Consider the following 19,139-nt stretch of genomic DNA (forward strand, 5'->3'; position numbering starts at 1 on the left):
TGCAGATGCCTTTTGAAATTATTTGAGAACTGTCTCTGAATATTATTCTTAAATAGCTGTGGCCAAATTTTACTTTAACTGTAAATCCAGAGACATTGCACTGGGTTTAGTGCTGATTTGTGGGATTTACACCAATGAAACTGAGAGTAGAATTTGGCCTTTCATTTATACATTTTTTAAAATTAGAATATTATAGACAGTAAAGGTGGGAAAGACCCAAGATAATTTAGTTCACTTCATCCTGCAGTATACAAGGCTATTCTTAATGTCTATTCACAAATGCTTTGCGTATTTGATCTTTGAACTGCTACCGCAATAGAGCTTCTACAATTTGGTTTTAAATCACGACTGAAAAAGCAACACTCTCTTTGGAATTTCTTCCTATTTTGCTTTAATTTGTGTGTCCACTCTTGCTTGCCCTTGCTCTACGGGCGTAATCCAATTCCCATTGAAGACAATGGAAGACCTGCATTGACTTCAGTATGAGTTAGATCAGGCCCTAAGTCATCCCATTTCATTACACTATGAGGAATATAGGTTCTTACCAAGACGGTATTAGCTGGTGAACACGAATTGTCCTGTGAGCCAGAACAGAACTCTTCCCCTCTTCCTCCCACATATTGGGTGTGAATTGCTTGCTTGGCAATGTGCAGATCTAGTATGAGAAGTCTGGTGAATGAGTAAAAATGCCTTTTTTGAAATCTAGAGCTCAGCCAGCTAAATTAAACGAAAATAACTTTATTTTAAATTAAAAAATATTGTTCCCAAATCCAGGGCCAGGTCTACGGTCACATTATTAGGGGAGGCAAGTCGATATTTTTGGGCCTTTGAATGTTGTTATTTTAAAGTGCATAACCTTCCAAAGAGGTGGTTAGATCCCTGGAAAGTCTTGGGCTGTTAAAAATTTTAAAAAGTGAAATTTGGCTACTGTGTCAATATTTTGCTATGATTGATCATTTAAATAAAGGATGAAGGCTGTACATATTGTACATATTTTGGCCTTTCTGACAATAATTTGGGGCCTCTTGAAGATCATTTGGGGGAACAAAATGTCCCTTTTGCCCCACTGATAGTGCCAGGTCTGCCCAAATCCCACATTGCCTTGGTTCACCACCCTCCTGTTTTAACAATTCAGTCAGTCTGGAAGAATAACGTATGCCTCTTTCATTTTTTCCTGCTTGAGTTCTTGGAATGGCTTAGCAGCTTGGTTTGATAGGGTAGGTAGCTTTGAATTGTAATACGTTTTGTTTTGTTTTGGGGGATTAGGGCAGTCATTTTGAGCCTGATCCTTCAGTCCTTACACATTTGAACAGCGCCATTAACTCAGTGGGATTCTTCCCATGAACAGAGGCTGCAAGACTGGGCCCATTGTTTGCTTCTCTCTCTGTTTGTTACCTGTTCTTAAGATGATCCTTCCATTTTCCTAATCGCTATGAAAAATGTACGTAGATGAGAAACACAAGGAAATTATTCACATTTGCACCTAGTGCGACTTTAAATTTTTCAGAATATTAGTGATGTCGTTTTGGCCAATGATCATTTCCCCAGAGTAATGTTTAAGTGAAATCAGAATTGAGGTATCTCAGGCAGGGACAATAGATATACTGGTCATTGTTATTTCTAATTATAGAGAATCTTGTTCTTTCAAATCCCTCATCTGAGCCTGTCATAATATAATTCCCAATTCTGGACCTTAGCGTCCAAAATATGGATATTAGCATGAATTCCCCTAAGCTTAATTACCAGCTTAGATTTGATAGGCTGCCACCAATCAGGACTTAGAGTAGAGCATCTGATCGACTCTAGTCTCCCCCAAAAACCTTCCCTTGCGGTCCCAAGACCCAAATTCCCTGAGTCTCACAACAAAGGGGAATAAACCATTTCCTTCCCCCTCCCTCCTTCCTCCCCAGCTCCTTCCCTCCCTGGGAACACTAGGAGATCACCTGATTCAACTCCATGAATCTAACACAAAGAGGAACTTTACCATTCCCTCCCTCAGGCAATACAGACTCAAGCTTCTTTGAGCCTTAACTAGGAGAAAACACTCAAACAGGTCTTAAAGCAAAGCTTTTAATAAAAAAAGAAAGAAAAAAGTAACAGGTTTATCTCTGCACTTTAGATGGTAAAAAGTGACAGGGTCTTTCAACTTATAAACAATAGAAAGAAATTTTCTCCATCAGAAACACAATTTAAGCTACATCCAGTAAATACACACATGCAAATGAAAAAAAAAAACAAATTAAAAGACTATGACCGCCTTTTCTACTTACAATTCTGAACAGATAAGAGACTGTAGCAGGGAGATTGGCAGAAACCTGGTTACACCTCTAGCCCCGTCCAGGACTCAGAGAGAACAAAGCCAAACCCCAAACCCACAAACAAAGGCTTCCCTCCTACGAGATTTTAAACTATCTTGTCTCCTGATTGGTCCTCTGGTCAGGTGTTTGGGGTCCCTGTTTGTTAACCCTTTACAGGTAAGAGAGACATTAACCCTTAACTATCTGTTTATGACAGAGCCCCAGTTCCTTAGTTCAAAATCTCATCCCATCTGAGTTTTTATTAGTTTAGCGTTAACATGAATATTCACTTAACACCATCTGCTGGCCTGGTTATCTGTGGGAATTGAACCCAGGATCTCTAGATCTAAAAGCAAAGACCTTTATGGCTTGTGCTAAAGGATTAGGTAAATAAACTTAGAGGCAGTAGCTCATTCATAAACCTTTGTACATGGCAACTAAAGGTGGACAAGCAGCCCCACTATTAGCACATGGTGCATGTAGAAAGAATGTTATCTAAGGTTCTTAATCATCCCTTTTTGGAATTTTAAATTCAGAATAATTTGTTTCATGGAGCACAGTGGGTATATTTCAGAGAAATATAAACCTATAATCCAAATTAGTTACAAATATACTTTAAAACAAAAGTTAGCTTTTGGAAAAAACATTCACACAAACAAATACCAAACAAGACTGACTAGAAATGTAAATATCGCAGAGTGTTGTCTAATGGTTCAAGGTCAAGCAGAGCTCAAGAGATGAGTTATATTCCCAGATGTGCCACCAACTGACTGTTATCTTGGGCAAGTCACTTAATCTCTCTGTATTTTGTTTCTCAATTTTTAAAGAGGGGTAATTATTAACAAGGGTTGTGTGAGGCTCAGTTAATTGTATCTTGAAGCACTTTTAGATTCTCAGATTAAATGTGGTCTAGAAGGGCAAAGTTTTGTTATGTAGTTAGATATAGTTGAGTTAAGCAGCTAATACTGGAAAAAGGAGAAGTCCAGTCTCCTTTAAAATGTATTTGCTATTGACTAAGATATTTTTACAAATCTTCCCATCCTCAAAATCTTTCAACTGTATAGATGTCATTATAATCGGAAGATTCTGCAAAAAACCTTTGGCGAGTGGAAGGAGGAATGGTGGATTGTCTGCAGAGAGTGGAAGCTTAGCGTCAGAGCTGACTGCCATTACAGGTCTGTGAAATCACCTTGTATTGTTGCTTTCACAGCTGTGTGAGAAATCCTCCCTGGATCTTGGAGGATGGTGTGTATGTCAGTAAACAAACTACCCCAGCAGCACTGTTAGGTGAGGAAAGGCCAATATTAATGCTTTCCTCATTTATTATTTAGAACTTTTTCTTCCTTCCTTAGTGCTACCCTTCATCCAACAAACAGTACATTTTTCTTTCTGTATCCCTAGATGTGTCCCATAGCTCAGATGTCTTCGGAGTATTGTTCACCTTGTATGAATCAAATGTCCTGATTTCCATGAATCAATAATTAATTTAGATCACTCTGAACATGTTCATATTGATATTTCTCTCGTCTTCTAAGTGGCCAGGTTCTCTTTAGGTATGCTGTTATTTGACTTGGAAGGAAGGAACAAATGAGCAGCTGGACACTTGTCTTTTTTGTATTCTTTTTTTATTGTGTCAAAATGCAGAGTAGTTGCCATGCCTCTTGTCTACTGCTTACATGTTGACTAAGATATGGGAACTTGATTTCCATCTTGCTCCCAGATTATGTTCCACGTTGGCACAAACTCTGAGCCCATTAGCAGTGAAACAAGCATTCTAGATCCTCTTCTGCTTACATTGCTGTATAATGGGACAAATTAAGTTTCCTTTTCAAGAGGCTTTTATATATCCTGAGTAACCTCATAATCCCTTTATACCTTCCCCTCAACCTCTTACTGTAACGTCAAAGCCTCTTGTACTCTTCTCTCTTTCTCACAAGTGTTTTTTGGCTATTGTTCATCGGAACAAAGGGGTTTCTTTTTTCTTCACCTTGTCTCAGAGAGCGAGGAGTTAATGGATACCCTAAGAGTTCTGTCCCCTTTTTTACATGCTGTCTCTCTGCAGTCCTTTGCAGTTTGAGAAAGCTTTCAGAATCCTCTTGTTTTCAATGTCTCAGTATGGGACAATGTAATTATTTAGAGGTAGACTGAAACATAGATGGATGAGTGATTGAGAGTCTAGGCCACACACGTTCACTAAAAATATCTCTGTGAAGATGTTGCCTTTGCAGAATGGGTTATCTAAAGGGCAATCAATGTTGATCCAAAACTTTTCCCCCTTGGATGTTAGGAAGCGTCACTTTCCTTGTGCCACCATGACTTTTCCATTGAATGGCAGAGGAAAAAGTCCAGATTCTGTGCTGCAAGATACTTCCCTTTCAAAATCTGACTGTGAAGTCTCACTAGAAGCTGCTATGTGTGATAGGAATCTCTCCTGACCATTCCAGAGCAATTGAGACCAGGTCTGCTGTACAGGAACTGGCTAGATTGGATCAAGGCTTATGATGGATTTTTTTGTTTTGTTTTTAACATGTGAACATAAGAATGGCCATAGTGGGTCAGATCAATGGTCCATCTAGCTCAGTATCCTGTCTTTTGACAGTGCTAGCGCCAGATGCTTCAGAAGGAATTAATGGAAAAGGGCAACTTATCAAATGATCCATTCTCTGTCATTCAGTCCAGTCAGAGTTTAGGGACACCCAGAGCATAGGGTTGCAGCCTGGCCATCTTGGATAATACCCTTGATGGACCTATCCTCCATGCATTTATCTAATTATTTTTTTAATCTAGTTATTCTTTTGGCCTTCACGACATCTCCTGGCAATGAGTTCCCAAGGTTGACTGTGTATTGTATGAAGAAATACTTCCTTATGTGTGTTTTAAATATGTCTATTAATTTCATTGTGTGAGCCCTGGTTCTTGTCTTCTGTGAAGGGGTAAATAATGCTTTCTTATTCACTTTCTCCACACCATTCATGATTTTATAGACTATCATATCCTCCCTTAGTCTTTTTTCTAAAATGAACACTGGCAGTCTTTTTAATATCTCCTTAATTTCTTTGAATCATTTTTGTTGCCCTTCTCTGTATCTTATTCAATTCTAATATCTGTTATTCAGATATTTCCTGTACAACCTGATGTTCCAAGCCTGGAAGACATTTATATGCCAGCAGCGAGAAAAGAGGAACAAATATCATGTCGCAGAGGCTCATGGTGAGAGGGGAAGGGGGAGCAGCTTTCTTAAACATAGATGTCAGTTTTTCAAGGGATGTGTGTGAACAAATCTCTATTCCCTGCATGTATGTGTTTGTTTACCTCCCTGACTCCTGTGTGCAAGTGTAGTTTACCAAGGCTTGTGGTGTGTTCTCCATCATTGCTAATTTTAAAATCAAACTTGGGTGTTATACTTGGGGAATTATTTGGGAAAGTTCTGTTGCCTGTGTAATACAAGAGATCAGACTAGATGATCACAGTGGCCTTGGAATCTCTGACTCTTTTATGTGCAAATGCTTGTCTACCTAAGGCTAGCAGGGGAGATTGCTTTTGATGCATTGTACTGTTTAGCTATACAGATAGTTAGGGATGCCAGTGAAAAAGCTTAAGGGACTCTCTATCTGCTCTTCAGACTCTCTGTCTGCTCTTCATTGTGGGTCTGATCATTGGTACGGTATGTATTTGAATGGGTATTTTCACTAGAACAAATTACTGGTGGATTTCCCCAGTCCCTCAGCTGATGTAGGAGTCAGCTCTGGCTTCCTCTCTGTGCATATGTTAATTTTTACCCACCTTATCCTGAGTCCCCTCTCTTTTCAGAACACATGTTACGAGTGAAATGAAGCGCATAACATTTTCACAGTGAAACAGAGTTCTGGCGTGAGCTATGTTGAGTCCTGGATTTTGTAGCTCCTAAGTGCACTCTGCTTTAGTGCACATGTTCTCTAATCTACCATGGCTATGAAACCCAGATGGGGAATCGCACATGCAAAGGGGGTACATATTCTAGATGCACTGGGGGAGAAAGAGACTTTTCTTTGCAAATACCTGCCCCACTGACCCACTTGCCTGTAATGGTCTCAACTTCCAGTGACTACAGACAAAGATAGAGTGATTCCTTTGAGATCAAGTGGTAAATGACTGTATTTTAAAGCTGAAGTCAAGATTTCTGTCCCATACTGCATGTCCAGTGGGAGGTTAGTTGACAACTGTGGTGTTTGTATATGTGTGCGACCCTGTAAAGTTACAAACCGGCACCTAATGTCAGGTATAGTAACTCAAAAGAGACTCATCTACCTTCTTGTGGAGGGAGGTCCCAGCAGTTGTGGAAGTAAATGTGTCCCTTAGGCCAAGTGGCAACTGTAAAGTGAGGCCAGGAGTGAGGAAGGATTCTGTCCTTCCCGACTGCTGCAGATGCCTCTACCCCAAGCCAGTTTATTTAGTCAGGTACTGGGACTAGGACCTGGCTGTAGTTTGTAAAGCACTTGGGGATCCTTCAGGATGGAGGGAAATCATATACATGTAAAATATTTTTCCCATCTCCAAGTAAGGAGGCCAGGTGTTAACATGCAACCCTACTCCCATTTTCACAAATTGGATCTTGAGGAGTTGATTGTAAAACCTTAGAATTTACAACATTGAAGAGGAGAAAATACTTATGCCAGTAGCTCTGAGCAATGCTTTTAAATGTTAATACCACATATCAAATTAACACAAATGATTTGGCTTACAAAGAAAAATAATAAATCTCCCATTAATTAGTAAAAAAGTGAAAAAGAAGTAATCCTTTTTAAGATATGTTAGATCTTGGCTCACTAGATTTTGGAGGATGTTGCCATAGAAAGATATAAGTTTTCTATTTGATTTGAAATATTAAATAGCATAAAATTAACCAGCTTGTGTTTGGGGAAAGATAGACTTTGGGTCATTTCTCATTAATAATAGTCCAAATCAAGACCGTCAGTCTTGGGCTATGGGTTTGTTCTAAGAGATTGAGAGGGAGGCAGTTTGTCCTAATGGATAGACCACTAAACTGTGACTTAGGAAACCTATGTTGTGTTCCTGGCTATGCTGCTGAACTTGGGCAAGTTCTTATTCTCGCCTCTCTGTGCTTCAATGTCCCCATTAAAATGGGGCTAATACTCCCTTGTAAAGTGCTTTGAGAACTACTGGTGAAGCGCTCTATAAAGAACTAGATATTATATTTTAATTTTGTCCAATAAGCCAGATATGCTGAGTATTTCATACTCTTAGGAGGTCTGGAAGATTTAAAAAGATGTCAAGCGCTGGTTTGTTCTGTGTTTGTACAAAGTCCAGCACAATGGGTCAGTGATAGGCAGCTACTGCTATACAAATAATATTTCCTCAGCAGTCTCAGTAACTGTATCTGAAGCTGCAGTATGTGCCCACAGGAATCGTGCAGCCTGAACAAAGTCATTAAACAGTGTTTTGTTTTATACCTTGTGGGTTATGTGAAGTTATTGATATTTCAGATCTTATCTTAAACCCATCTCCATTGCTCTGCCAGCTTCTAAGGGGCTTGTCTACGTAAATTATTCTGGAATTAAGTAGTGTATGAATTTAAAGTGCAATAGCTATTTTGCAGTAAGTCTTCATGTGGACACACATGTTCCACAATAAGAGTGTCCATGCAGGGAGCTATTGAGGATTAGCTATTCTGGACAATTTCCTTGTGCAGACAAGGCTTATCTGTGCCCCCCCTACCCCCTAGCTCTTGGAATGGCTGCAGTTTTAGCCTTTCCCAATCGATAACAATGTAAGGCTGATAATGATTTTAAAAATACCAAATCCTTGTATGTCATTTTAAAAAAATGTTTTGACTATCGCTGTGCACAGCGGAGAAGCAGAAACTGCGCTGGACATGGCAGCATTGGCTGCTCTACATTGATGTTCGCAGGACCAAGCATAGGATGCGATCCGAGGCATTGGTGTTCAGGGAAACAAGCTCTCTGCGGTGAGAAACCACAAACACCTTCTCTATCTCATGGTCTGCTCCCACGCTGAATCTTCCTGGTTCATAGTGATGATTTTGTCTCAACTGCCTTCTCCCCTACCCCTCAGAGGACAACATGACTCCATGTAGAAGGCAGTGCATGAGTAACATGTGTATGTAGAGCCCTGCCTTTCCTGATGATAGGAGGTTTGTTCCTCACCCCAGACTGCAAAATTAATGTGTCTTAAATGCTTTTGGCAGCGTGTCGTGGAGGGTGTGGACAAGACGACTGTGCCAGAAGCATACTGGCCGTGAGATGAATACTCTGGCTCTGCAGCACTGGGCCCAGAGCCTGCAGTTTCGGGTAAGTCTTTCAAACCCCAGCTCTTCATACCTGAGATCACACATGGCTGTGAATAATAGCTAGCAAATGAATAAAGAATTCTCTGCCCTCAATAATCCCTTTGTACACTGAGGTACCTCTAATGAAAGGATGTTTACAGAGTGGGTGATGCGTGGTATAGGTTTGACCTTACCCCTCCAGATGTGCATGCAGGTGTGAGTTCCCCAGGCAAGATCTTACCTGTGAACGGCTTCTCAGCGGTGCAAGCAAAATAGAACCATCCCCGGGTTCTCTCCACATAGGGTCCTCAAACACCCTTCTTCTCTACAATGCAGGTATAAAAGCAACATCCAGGCTTTTCTAGATTTCAGTGTATTTCTAAGGAGCTGCGTGGCCAGAGGGAATTGTTATGATTTTTTACACCATGCCCAGGAAGATAACAGATGCTTTATAGAGTCATTAAAAAGACAAGATGTGGTCTCTGCCCCAAAGAGCTCCCCACTTGAAAACAAATCGATAAATAAGAGGTGGAGGAAAATGGTTTTTATTAGTATGTTTCAAACACATGGCCAAAAGAAGTCAGTCATCTTATCTTCCGCACTGGGTCATTTACGCTCACTACCCAGCAGACGCGAAGCGACTGTAAGACACTCACTGTACAATGGACAGTTAATCTTCTGTGAAATCCAAAGTGAAAATAATTTGTCAAGATGATATATTTTATTTCCTGTGCCCTGGAATTGTTCTGTCTTTCCCTGGAAGGGTGGCGGTTGCTGTCATGGATTTAGAGCAAGGCACTTGCTCTCTTCCCACTAGGGTGTAGTCTTTGCTTCTAGCCTGACTGACAGATGGCAGCCCTGCATGGGATCAGCACTTTGCCAGGGAGACTGGTCCCATGACTTGGGAAACACTCTTAGGACTTTAGATACCAGCCTCCTTCATCTCCTTTAAATGAAAAGATTGTACTTGGGAGCCCATTATTAATTCCCAGAAAGTAGCATTCTGCCCTTTAAAAGGAAGAAATGGTAGTGTAACTTAAAATTTTGCAGGCTGTTGTAAGACTGACTCTGGATTTCGCTGTTCCCTCACCTTCCACGCTGCAGTATGCTTTGGGTATAGAAACAGCTCAGTGCTGTTGACAAGGTGAGAGGAGTTTGGTTATACATGTAGGGAAAGCCAGGGTGGGAACGAGGGGGAGGGGGGGAAAGGAGGTTAATGAAAGTCCGGGCCTAAATAGATTGGAAATGACCAGCAGAATTGAACGTAAATGATTACTAAACCTCATTCCCCATAGCTCCTTTATTTCTGTCTCCTGATCTCTATTTGATATGCTCTCCCTCTCCATTGCCTTTGTGCTTCCTTTTCCCCTTCCTCTGGTCTTGCCCATTCCCTCAACATTTCCTTGCTCTCCTCTGCTTATTCTTGGCTGACCCCTCTCCTCATTTTTTCTAATTTGTATTGTCAGGCCTGGCTACAGTGGATGGAGCTGTATTTGCACATCCAGCATGACAAGCAGAAGGAGGCCTGGGCTGTGAATCATCATCAGCACTGGGAGCTGAGGAGATGCATGAAGGTCTGGCTCAGGCACCTGCAGCTTCAAAGAGAAAAGAAGCGTCAGGACAGTGAGTGAGAATCATAGAAATATAGGACTAGAAAGGACCTTGATAGGTTATCTAGTCCAGTCTTCTGCACTGAAGCAGGACTAAATATTATCTAGACCAGCCCTGACAGGTGTTTGTCTAACCTGTTTGTAAAAACCTCCAATGACGGAGATTCCACAACATCCCTAGGTAATTTGTTTCAGTGCTTAACCTTACAGTTAGGAAGTTTTTTCCTAATGTCTAACCTAAATCTTCCTTGCTGCAATTTAAACCCATTACTTCTTTTCCGGTCCTCGATGGTTAAGGAGAACAGTTTATCATCCTCCTTCTTGTAACAACCTTTTATGTACTCAAAGACTGTTATCTGTCCCCTGCCAAGTCTTCTCTTCCCAGACTAAACAAGCCCAGTTTTTTCAATCTTTCCTCATAGGCATTGTTTTCTAGCCTTTAATCATTTGTTGCTCTCCTCTGGACTTTCTCCAGTTTATCCACATCTTTCCTGAATTGTGGTACCCAGAACTGGACACAGTACTCTAGCTAAGGCCTTATCAATGCTGAACAGAGTGGAAGAATTACTACTTGTGTCTTGCTTGCAACAGTCCTTCTGTACATCCCAGAATGATGTTCACTTTTTTTGAAACAGTATTACATTGTTGACCCATATTTAGTTTGTGAGATCACCCCAGATCCTTTTCTGTAGTTCTCTTTCCTAGGCAGTCATTTCCCATTTTGTGTTTGTACAATTATTCCTCAGTAAGTGGGCAATTTGCATTTGTCCTTATTGAATTTCATTCTATTTAATTCAGACCATTTCTCAAGTTTAAGATCATTTTGAATTTTAATCCTGTCCTCCAACATGCTTGCAACCCTCCCAGCTTGGTATCATCTGCAAACTTTACAAGTGTATTCTCTGTGCCATAATCCAAATCATTTATGAAGATACTTGAATGGAACCAGACCCATGACAGATCTCTTCAGGACCCTACTCAGTATACCCTTCCAGCTCAATTGTGAACCATTGATAACTACTCTCTGAGTATGTTTTATGAGCCAGTTGTCCACCCACCTTGTAGTAGATTCATCTAGCCTATATTTCCCTAGTTTGTTTATGAAGAGGTCATGTGAGACAGTATCAAAAGCCTTACTAAAGTAAAATATATGACATCTACTGCTTCCCCACTATCCACAAAGCTTGTTTGCTGTCAAAGAAGGATAGTAGCTTGGTGATTTTGTTCTTGGCAAATCCAGGTTGACTGTTACTTATTACCTTATTTTTTTCTAGGAGATTACAATTTGATTGTTTGATTATTTGCTCCATTATCATTCTGAGTACTGAAGTTAAGATGACTGGTCTATAATTCCTTGACTTATCCTTATTCCACATTTTATAGATAGATACTATATTTGAATGGAGAGCTGGGACAGAATAGGGCTTCACTATCTAAACAACTCATTGCCACTGATAGAAGTTGATATATTTTCCTTTTTAGGAGACGCTTTGATGCTTCTGTTTGATGGTTCAGCAGCTGAAGAGCTATGGCCTGGGCTAGCAAGGATTGTGTGGTTTGTGTACTGACGCATTCAGAATGCTGTTGCCTTATTGTGGATGGATGGATGGATAAGAGGATGGATATGGTCTTAGAAAGGAAATTGCTGTATTGACCGAAGCTTACACATTGTAACGTGTACTCTGATTGGAGTACCTGACAGGAAGAAGTATGAAGCCAATTTCAGGGCTAGTATCAGTTCCTGCAAGGGTTTCCTGAATAACCAGAACAATGTGTTTCCTGACCAACCAGAACTAATAGGTGGTGGTAAAATTCCCATCATCCCTTGCTGGTACTAGAGATTCTGTCACTTGAGAGCCTAGAGTTTGCATGTCATTGCCTTGTCCTGACACTAATGATGTCTTGTGTGTGTTGTTCTAGAGCTGGCTCAGCAACATCACCAAGTCTCTGTGCTCCAACACTGTTTCTGTGGCTGGCGACGGGCCTGGGAGCACAGGAGAAGCATGCAAATCCACCAGGAGTGCATTGGTGAGCTAGCAGCAAGGATTACCTTACGGAGAGTCTTCACACACTGGAAGCATTGTATCCTTTGTGTATGCTGCCATAGAGATGCCAGGTTCAAGATACTCCTGCAGGTGAACGGGGCACATGAGCATTAATGCAAGAAGCAGCATTTGGGTCAGGCATGGCTGGACTGAGAAGCACTCATTCATTAGAAAGGTGCAGGTTAGTCCATAGTGAATGGGCATTGGAAGGGAGCAAGACTAGCACTTGGAACACATTAAGTAAAAACCTGTAGGGACTAGGATATGGCAGCAGGGAATTGTTGACAGTAGACAAAAGATGTATCTTTTTAAACCAGTGAAGCCTCTAACAGCTTTGCTGCAACCGGAATGTCTCTGTGTGCATACCAGTGCAGAAAACCCAATGCTAAAGCAATTGTGGACTGGAATTCAGTGCCTGTGCCTGAAGAAGAGGGTGTGTTGTGTGTGTCTATAAAAGATACTTTATTTTTAACTTGATGACAGATGTTGTACTGTGCATGGAAGAGACCTGGAAGCACAAGCTTGCAGAAAAGCATCACCGGCACCATCTGTTGGTAAGAGCTTTGTAATATCTCAGGTGAGAGGAAATCTGGGCTATTTGGAATGATTTCCCAGAGCCGCACCTAGCCACATGTGTGTTCATATCGATGGTGAGTGTGTCATGTATAGTATTTCCTTCCATGAAATGTTCAGCTCAGATACTAGGTGCACAGATTCAAACTGTCATGGAATCCACCAAACTCTCTGTACCTCAGGGTGTTGTGTGTAGAGAAGATAGATTCATAGACTTTAAGGCCAAAAAGGGACCATCATGATCATCTGGTCTGACCTCCTGCACATCACAGGCCAGAGGACCTCACCACCCATTCCTGTAATAGACCCACAACCTCTGGCTGACTTACTGAAGTCCTCAAATCATAATGTAAAGACTTCAAGTAATGGAGAGTCCACCACTTACATTAGTTTACACCTGAAAGTGACCCAAGTCCCACGCTGCAGAGGATGGCGAAACCTCCCAGGATCTCTGCCAGTCTGATCCAGGGGAAAATTCCTTCCTGACCCCAAATATGGTGATCAGTGAGACCCTGAGCTTTATGGGCAAGACCCACCAGCCAGATACCTGGGAAAGAATTCTCTGTAGTAACACCGAACCCTCCCCATCTAGTGTCCCATCACTGCCCATTGGAGATTGGCTACATACCATTGTAGACAGTCTCATCATACCATGTCTTCTATAAACATATCAAGCTCAATCTTGAAAGCAGTTATTTTTTTTGCCACCACTGTTTCTCTTGAAAGGCTTTTCCAGAACATCACTCCTCTGATGGTTAGAAACCATCTAATTTCATACCTAAACTTCATGGTCAGTGATATCCATTTGTTCTTGTGTCCACATTGTTGCTTAACTTTAATAAGATAGAGGACTGACACTCATATCTTGATGGGAAATCTCATCTCAGACATACCTTTCCAATCAAGAGCAAATCAAGTTATTGTTTCAATCAAGAAGCAAATTGACTCAGACCAATTGGTCCCTCGTGCGCTCCCTGGCCCCTTCACTCTGAAAGCACTCCCACTTCCCAACATAAATAAATTCCTTATCTCTGGCATTCACAGGGCCTCTGGCTTGTTGGAGAAGATGTTATTCTGTAGTGTGAGGCAGTTTTGACCATCAAAAAAATGACCCTAAAGGCAGTGAGATTATATTTTGGAAATAGCAGTAGTAGAGTAACAGGAATTGCTGGCCTTTTAAGGCAGGGTGCATTCTCAGCACATAATTCTTCCCAGTTGAGCCCAGAATTGAGGCATTCTGGGATTTGTAGTTCAGAGAGACCATAAGAGTAAGAGGTCAGTAAAGAGCTGGGAGAGGTGAGAGCAGTATTTAAGATCCCCTTTTCAGTACAGAGAGATCTTGGGAAGGGATAGGTTGTGAGTCTCCCTTGCTTCAGGGTAGGAGCAAATTGTGGGTCTCCAGTCAGGCAGGGAAAGGGCAGGACCTGTTAATCTCTCCATTGAGAAAGGGTTTGGGAAGGGGCCTGGGCAGTGATTGCTGACAGAGCAAGGGAGAGAGCTGGATGACTCAAGAAGAAACCCAAGGAAGGGAGACGTTTTTAATTTAGCTGGAGAGCTAAACTCTCCAACCAGGGGCAGGGAGCTTGAGGCTCGGCTATGTATCCATGACACGGCAGTAAGACTGACTATTACATGTAGCAACAAAACTGGGTTCTGCGTGCCCAGCTTTGGCTATCTGTAAGGAGCAGTTGTCCCAAGTGAAATTAGCTCTTGGCTGCTTGATTATTCAGGCTACACAGTGAATGGTAAGTAAAATTCTGCTGATTGTTTTCTCAGCACTTTGGGTTTAATGCCTTGCGGAAGAACATTATAAATGCTCGTCTCCAGCAAATGAGAAGAAATTTGGCTCATCGGCAGTATCAAGTAATGGTGGGTTTAATTTGTGTTATGCTGTGTTTTATATGAGACCTTTCCTTGAACCTTCCCACCTTCTCGCACCTGTTCCCACAAAGTGTTCTCTAGTCAGTTGCATTGTTCCCTTGCTACCAGCAATTTCAGAAAATATCTCCTGTGTAAGTCTAGGGTCAGTCACAGACATGTTGGCCTAGTTATGTGTTGTCATACAGTCCCATTACGAACCCCTTTGTAGCCAAGAAGATTTATAGCGTTTCTGTATATGCAGGGAACAATTGGCTGTAACCCTGTGACAAGGAGAGTGAAGTGGTTCAAATAAATTGAGCAGAGTTCGCATTATAGCAGCACCTGGATGTAGCAACATTTATATTTTCAATTGTTTGAGGACTCCATGTCTGCATTAAAGACATTCAGAGCAGCTGAAAGAAAACAGAATTGCATCAGGCTTTTAGACTGCTTTGTTTTGTATAGCAGCACGGTGTTCTTTAAGGAACTCTCCCTCCAGCATGTATTAGCAGAACATCTGCATCGTCATTCTTTTGGATTCTCCTGCTCTTGTTACCTTAGTTTTTCTGTCTCTGCTGTTTTGCTCCAGTTGCTGCAGAGCTTCTGGAATCGCTGGAAGTATCGGTTAGAACAGGAGGAGGAAGAGCATCAGCGGTCCCTGACACTAGCAGCTCGCAACCACTACAGGTACTTCAGGGAAATAGATTTTCAGATGTAACTAAGGAGCTGGAACTCACCAGCTCTTGGTTCTGATTTTAAATCTGGTAATACTTTGATGGATGAGATCATCCTGGCACATTATAAAGAGTGGTCTAGTTCTGAACCATACCTCATCTGAGAAACATGGGAGGGAAATTGACATTGGTAAGCCATAAGCCTTGTCTCGGTTCACTTATTTAAAAAAAAAATAATCTCCCACCAGTGATGGGAGTACTAGTGTAGACATGACATAGGCAGTTTTGCCACCAGGTTGCATAGACCAGCACTGAGCAGGGTTAGAAAATAGGGTGGTAAAACATCTTCCCTGTTTACATGAGTGCTATAACCATAGGAGCCTAGAGTGGGAGAGATCATTTTTTGGATAGATGTTGTTGACTACCATAGAGGCTAAATTCCTCTTTCATCCCAGTGAAGAAAGTTATTCCAGGGTTGAGTGCATAATTATGAAGCAGTAGAAGAAACTTCTGCAATTGTACCTGACTAGATTGTGTTTTAAAATAAATATGTAACTTCTGCTTTTGTTGCCTTTCTTTTGGTGGGTGGGACAAATCTGTATGGCATACTTAAAGCACTTTAAGGTAACACAATTATTATTTCCTGATTGAGACTGACTTCTTCAGGACACTAAGTTATATGGAGCCATCCAGGTCCAGAGCTGTACTTTCAACTAGAGGGAGGCTGTTTGCTGAATAGTTGGGTTTTATTTCAGGGTAACGCTTCTGCACAAGTCTGTCAGGTTGTGGTTAAGGAATGCCAAGTGGAGAAGACACAGGCAGGTATGGAGTATTTGTCATGTTTAAGTAGCTCTTACACGAGATTCAACCCAAATGATTTTAAAAGCTGGAGGATGAAGGAATGGGTGAGTGTGCCAGTCATTTCTGTGGTGCAGCAGGTTCATAGGATAAAATGATGTCCTATGTGATCAATAGCTTGTTGAAAGAATTGTACATGAGCCAGTCAGGGCACTTCTCTGGGAACCAAAGCATGCTAACGTTGACTGCTGGATTTCTAGGAAGTACAGGAAGCCTTGATTTATGACAGGAAGTTGATTTATGATCATTATTACTATTATTGTTTAGTTTCCAGTAGAGCCCACACTGTAAGCCTTGTTCTGAAATATTAATTTATTCTGAGTGCAGCCTCCAGAATGAGCTGGAACTGTTGAGCTAGTTGGGTGGGATTGCTTTTCCACCTCCTTCCCTGTGAGAAGTGTGGAGCAGAGTTTTATAAAGACTAGAAACAAACCCCAAAAGCTGGGTACACATAACACTTCTATATGTTAAGTAGGATAGTTTAGTTCAGATGGCCTTGTTGTGGTTGTCCCTTGGGTAGGGGGAGCACAGTTCTGAAATGAAACCAAGCCTGTCATTTGCTTTTTAGACGCAATATGCCAAAGCTGACAGTCACTATGGAAGAGTGATCTTGCCTGTCACCTTCCAGGCCTGGAAGAGGTTTAAGAACTATCAACGCTGGTGGAGAGAGATGAAGGAAACGGCATCATGCTTTCATAGGTACAGTGGGTTGTTCTTACGGACTGACTTTAAAAAGAGTATGTGCATTGGGCTGCAGCAACCAGTGCCACGTGTAACTAAGACTAAAATGTGTTGTACAATCCACTTAGGTCAGCCCATGAAAAGAAAAGGTGACTTACTGGAACCTGTCGTTCTTCAATAGTTGCCTCTGCGCCTTCCTACATGTTGTTCCTTACATCTTGACACCAAGGGTTACAGAATCTCACAGGTGGGAATGCTCAGAGGCTGTTGAAGAAATAGTAATGTTATTTTGGATAACAGAAAGAATCTGGCTGTTGAGAGGCAGTGTGCTCTAGTGAATTGAGATGAGACAGAGGCAGGAACCCGTGATGTCTCATTTTGGCTCTGACACTAACTTGGAGCTTGTCTGCCCATAAACTGGAACCACTGCAACTGGAATCACATTGTTTGCAATTCACACCTTTGTTTACTTTGATGCAACTTTCTGCATGGGCACTCTGCATTGGTTTAAAGCTAATTTACATCATTGCAGTTGGCTCCTGTTATTTACCAGGGACAATATTTACCATGAGCAAGCTAAATTGCTATAAGCCAAGTTTAAACTTGTGCAGTCTTCATGCAAATTTGTACTCATTTTAACTAAATCACAACATCACAGCTTTAGTTAAACCTGAGCAACTTCTGTGTATAGACAAGCCCCAAATGTATAACTGAAGTGAGTAAAAATCCATGTTGGTCACAGTGAAATAAGTATCCAGCTGCAGACTTGCACTAAAATAACTAACCTCCAACCAATGTAGTTATTCTGCTTTTAGTTTCTGTATAGATAAGTCCTTGCACTGTTGCCTTGGCACGTCACTAATGGCTTTCCTTCTCCGGAGGAGTTCAGCACCTCCCTCTCCCAATGAAATAAACAGAAGCAGTGGATGCTCATCACCTCTGAAAGGCCACTAGCTTGTCCCTCAGTTTCCCCATCTGTAAAGTAGGGATAATGAAATTACTAGCCTACTTCACTGGGGTGTTGTGGTGGTTGGTTAATGATGTGTACGGTGAGTTGAGGATATACAATGCTATATTTATTCAGTACGTTGTTATCTTCTTTTCACTTCTGTAATGATAGGGGGGAAAACTGAGAAAAATATTACTCTTTAGAGATTTTAAAAGAACTTTTGTGGGCTCTTATTGTTTGCATGAATTCAGTCCTGATTCTGAGCTGGCAGGGATGTGATGCAACTAAACTTAAGCATCACTTCAATTTTCTGATTAGAAAGCCCATGATGCAGCACAGCTTCCCTAAAGGGGGGCTGTGTCCAGACCTAGATTTCTACAATGGACTCCCTTCTGGGAAGCATTTTTCCTTTTAAGTCAGAAGAAAAACATCTTTTTTAACACTGACTCCTCCTTCCCAGCATGCCTGCGCCCTGAACCCAGATGGCTTTTAAATTATTTTTATGGGCTAGAAATGATTACATCTTAGGTTGATGAATTTCTGCCATCAAAAGCCAGGCTGCACAGCTTAAAAACAAGCCACAGAGCACCTTGGTACTGTTTTAGAAGATACCTTGCTTTCTAGGAGACACACATGTAGATTTGGAGGGTGGCTTGAGTAATGAGGGCAGCTGCTCTTCTGAAAGCAATTAGAGGAGTTTGTTTTGGCTAAATCGGAGTGCAGCTGTGACACACTGGAGATCAGAATAAAGAGCAGGCCCAGAACCTGTATTTTTCTAGCTCAGGAGTCTGAATGAGGTGATTAAAGGAAAATTGTTTGCTGATACATAGCTTGTGCCTCCTCAGCCAGAAAAGGGGTTGAACATATGAGGGAATGGGGAAAGATTTTTAGAGGCACAAATGACTGTTAGGTGAATGTTGCCCCTTGACCTGAATGGTTAGCCAATATTTGGGGCCTTGCCTGATTTGTGTCAGTTAGGAGGAGAAAATTATTGAGTCAGGTATTTGTTTGATGCAGTTATGTTTATTTACCGAAAAAAGTACACGCAGTCTCATTGCCCTGAATGCAGGGAACAAGGAACAAACAATCCAAGCCTGCTTTCCAAACAGTTCTGTGTGCAGAAGAAGTTCTCTTGGCTTCCTCCGAGGGCCACACTCACCAATGCTTATCTCGCTTTCTGATCTTGTCTCCTTCTGACACACACAGCTCCACCACTCAGTGCCCCAGCCCCTGCATTTCAATCAGTCTATGGATACCATCTTATTCTCCCTGAGTTAGTTATTGCTGTGGGTTTCCCATGCTATCC

The 19,139-nt window shown here is 41.5% G+C and overlaps 1 protein-coding gene across 12 annotated transcripts in view; it reads left to right on the plus strand.

Moving 5' to 3' along the window:
• The window catches only part of SFI1 (SFI1 centrin binding protein), a 79,238-nt gene that overhangs the window by 5,640 nt on the left and 54,459 nt on the right, over window positions 1-19,139 (plus strand). For 10 of the 12 annotated variants that reach the window (XR_007769435.1, XR_007769437.1, XR_007769436.1 and 7 more), the window contains exons 5-15: window positions 3,362-3,472; window positions 5,413-5,507; window positions 8,145-8,262; window positions 8,503-8,605; window positions 10,050-10,206; window positions 12,114-12,275; window positions 12,722-12,792; window positions 14,588-14,680; window positions 15,261-15,358; window positions 16,101-16,167; window positions 16,772-16,902. Coding sequence is in view for 8 of the 12 variants with exons in the window: in XM_050923571.1 (XP_050779528.1) it covers window positions 3,362-3,472; window positions 5,413-5,507; window positions 8,145-8,262; window positions 8,503-8,605; window positions 10,050-10,206; window positions 12,114-12,275; window positions 12,722-12,792; window positions 14,588-14,680; window positions 15,261-15,358; window positions 16,101-16,167; window positions 16,772-16,902 (1,206 nt within the window). In the remaining 4 variants the exon portion in view is untranslated. Of the gene's footprint in view, window positions 1-3,361; window positions 3,473-5,412; window positions 5,508-8,144; window positions 8,263-8,502; window positions 8,606-10,049; window positions 10,207-12,113; window positions 12,276-12,721; window positions 12,793-14,587; window positions 14,681-15,260; window positions 15,359-16,100; window positions 16,168-16,771; window positions 16,903-19,139 lie in introns of those variants that run through there. The other 2 variants (XM_050923575.1, XM_050923578.1) reach the window with 2 other exon arrangements.

Source organism: Gopherus flavomarginatus, chromosome 15, assembly GCF_025201925.1.
Source record: "Gopherus flavomarginatus isolate rGopFla2 chromosome 15, rGopFla2.mat.asm, whole genome shotgun sequence".
Lineage (NCBI taxonomy): Eukaryota > Metazoa > Chordata > Testudines > Testudinidae > Gopherus > Gopherus flavomarginatus.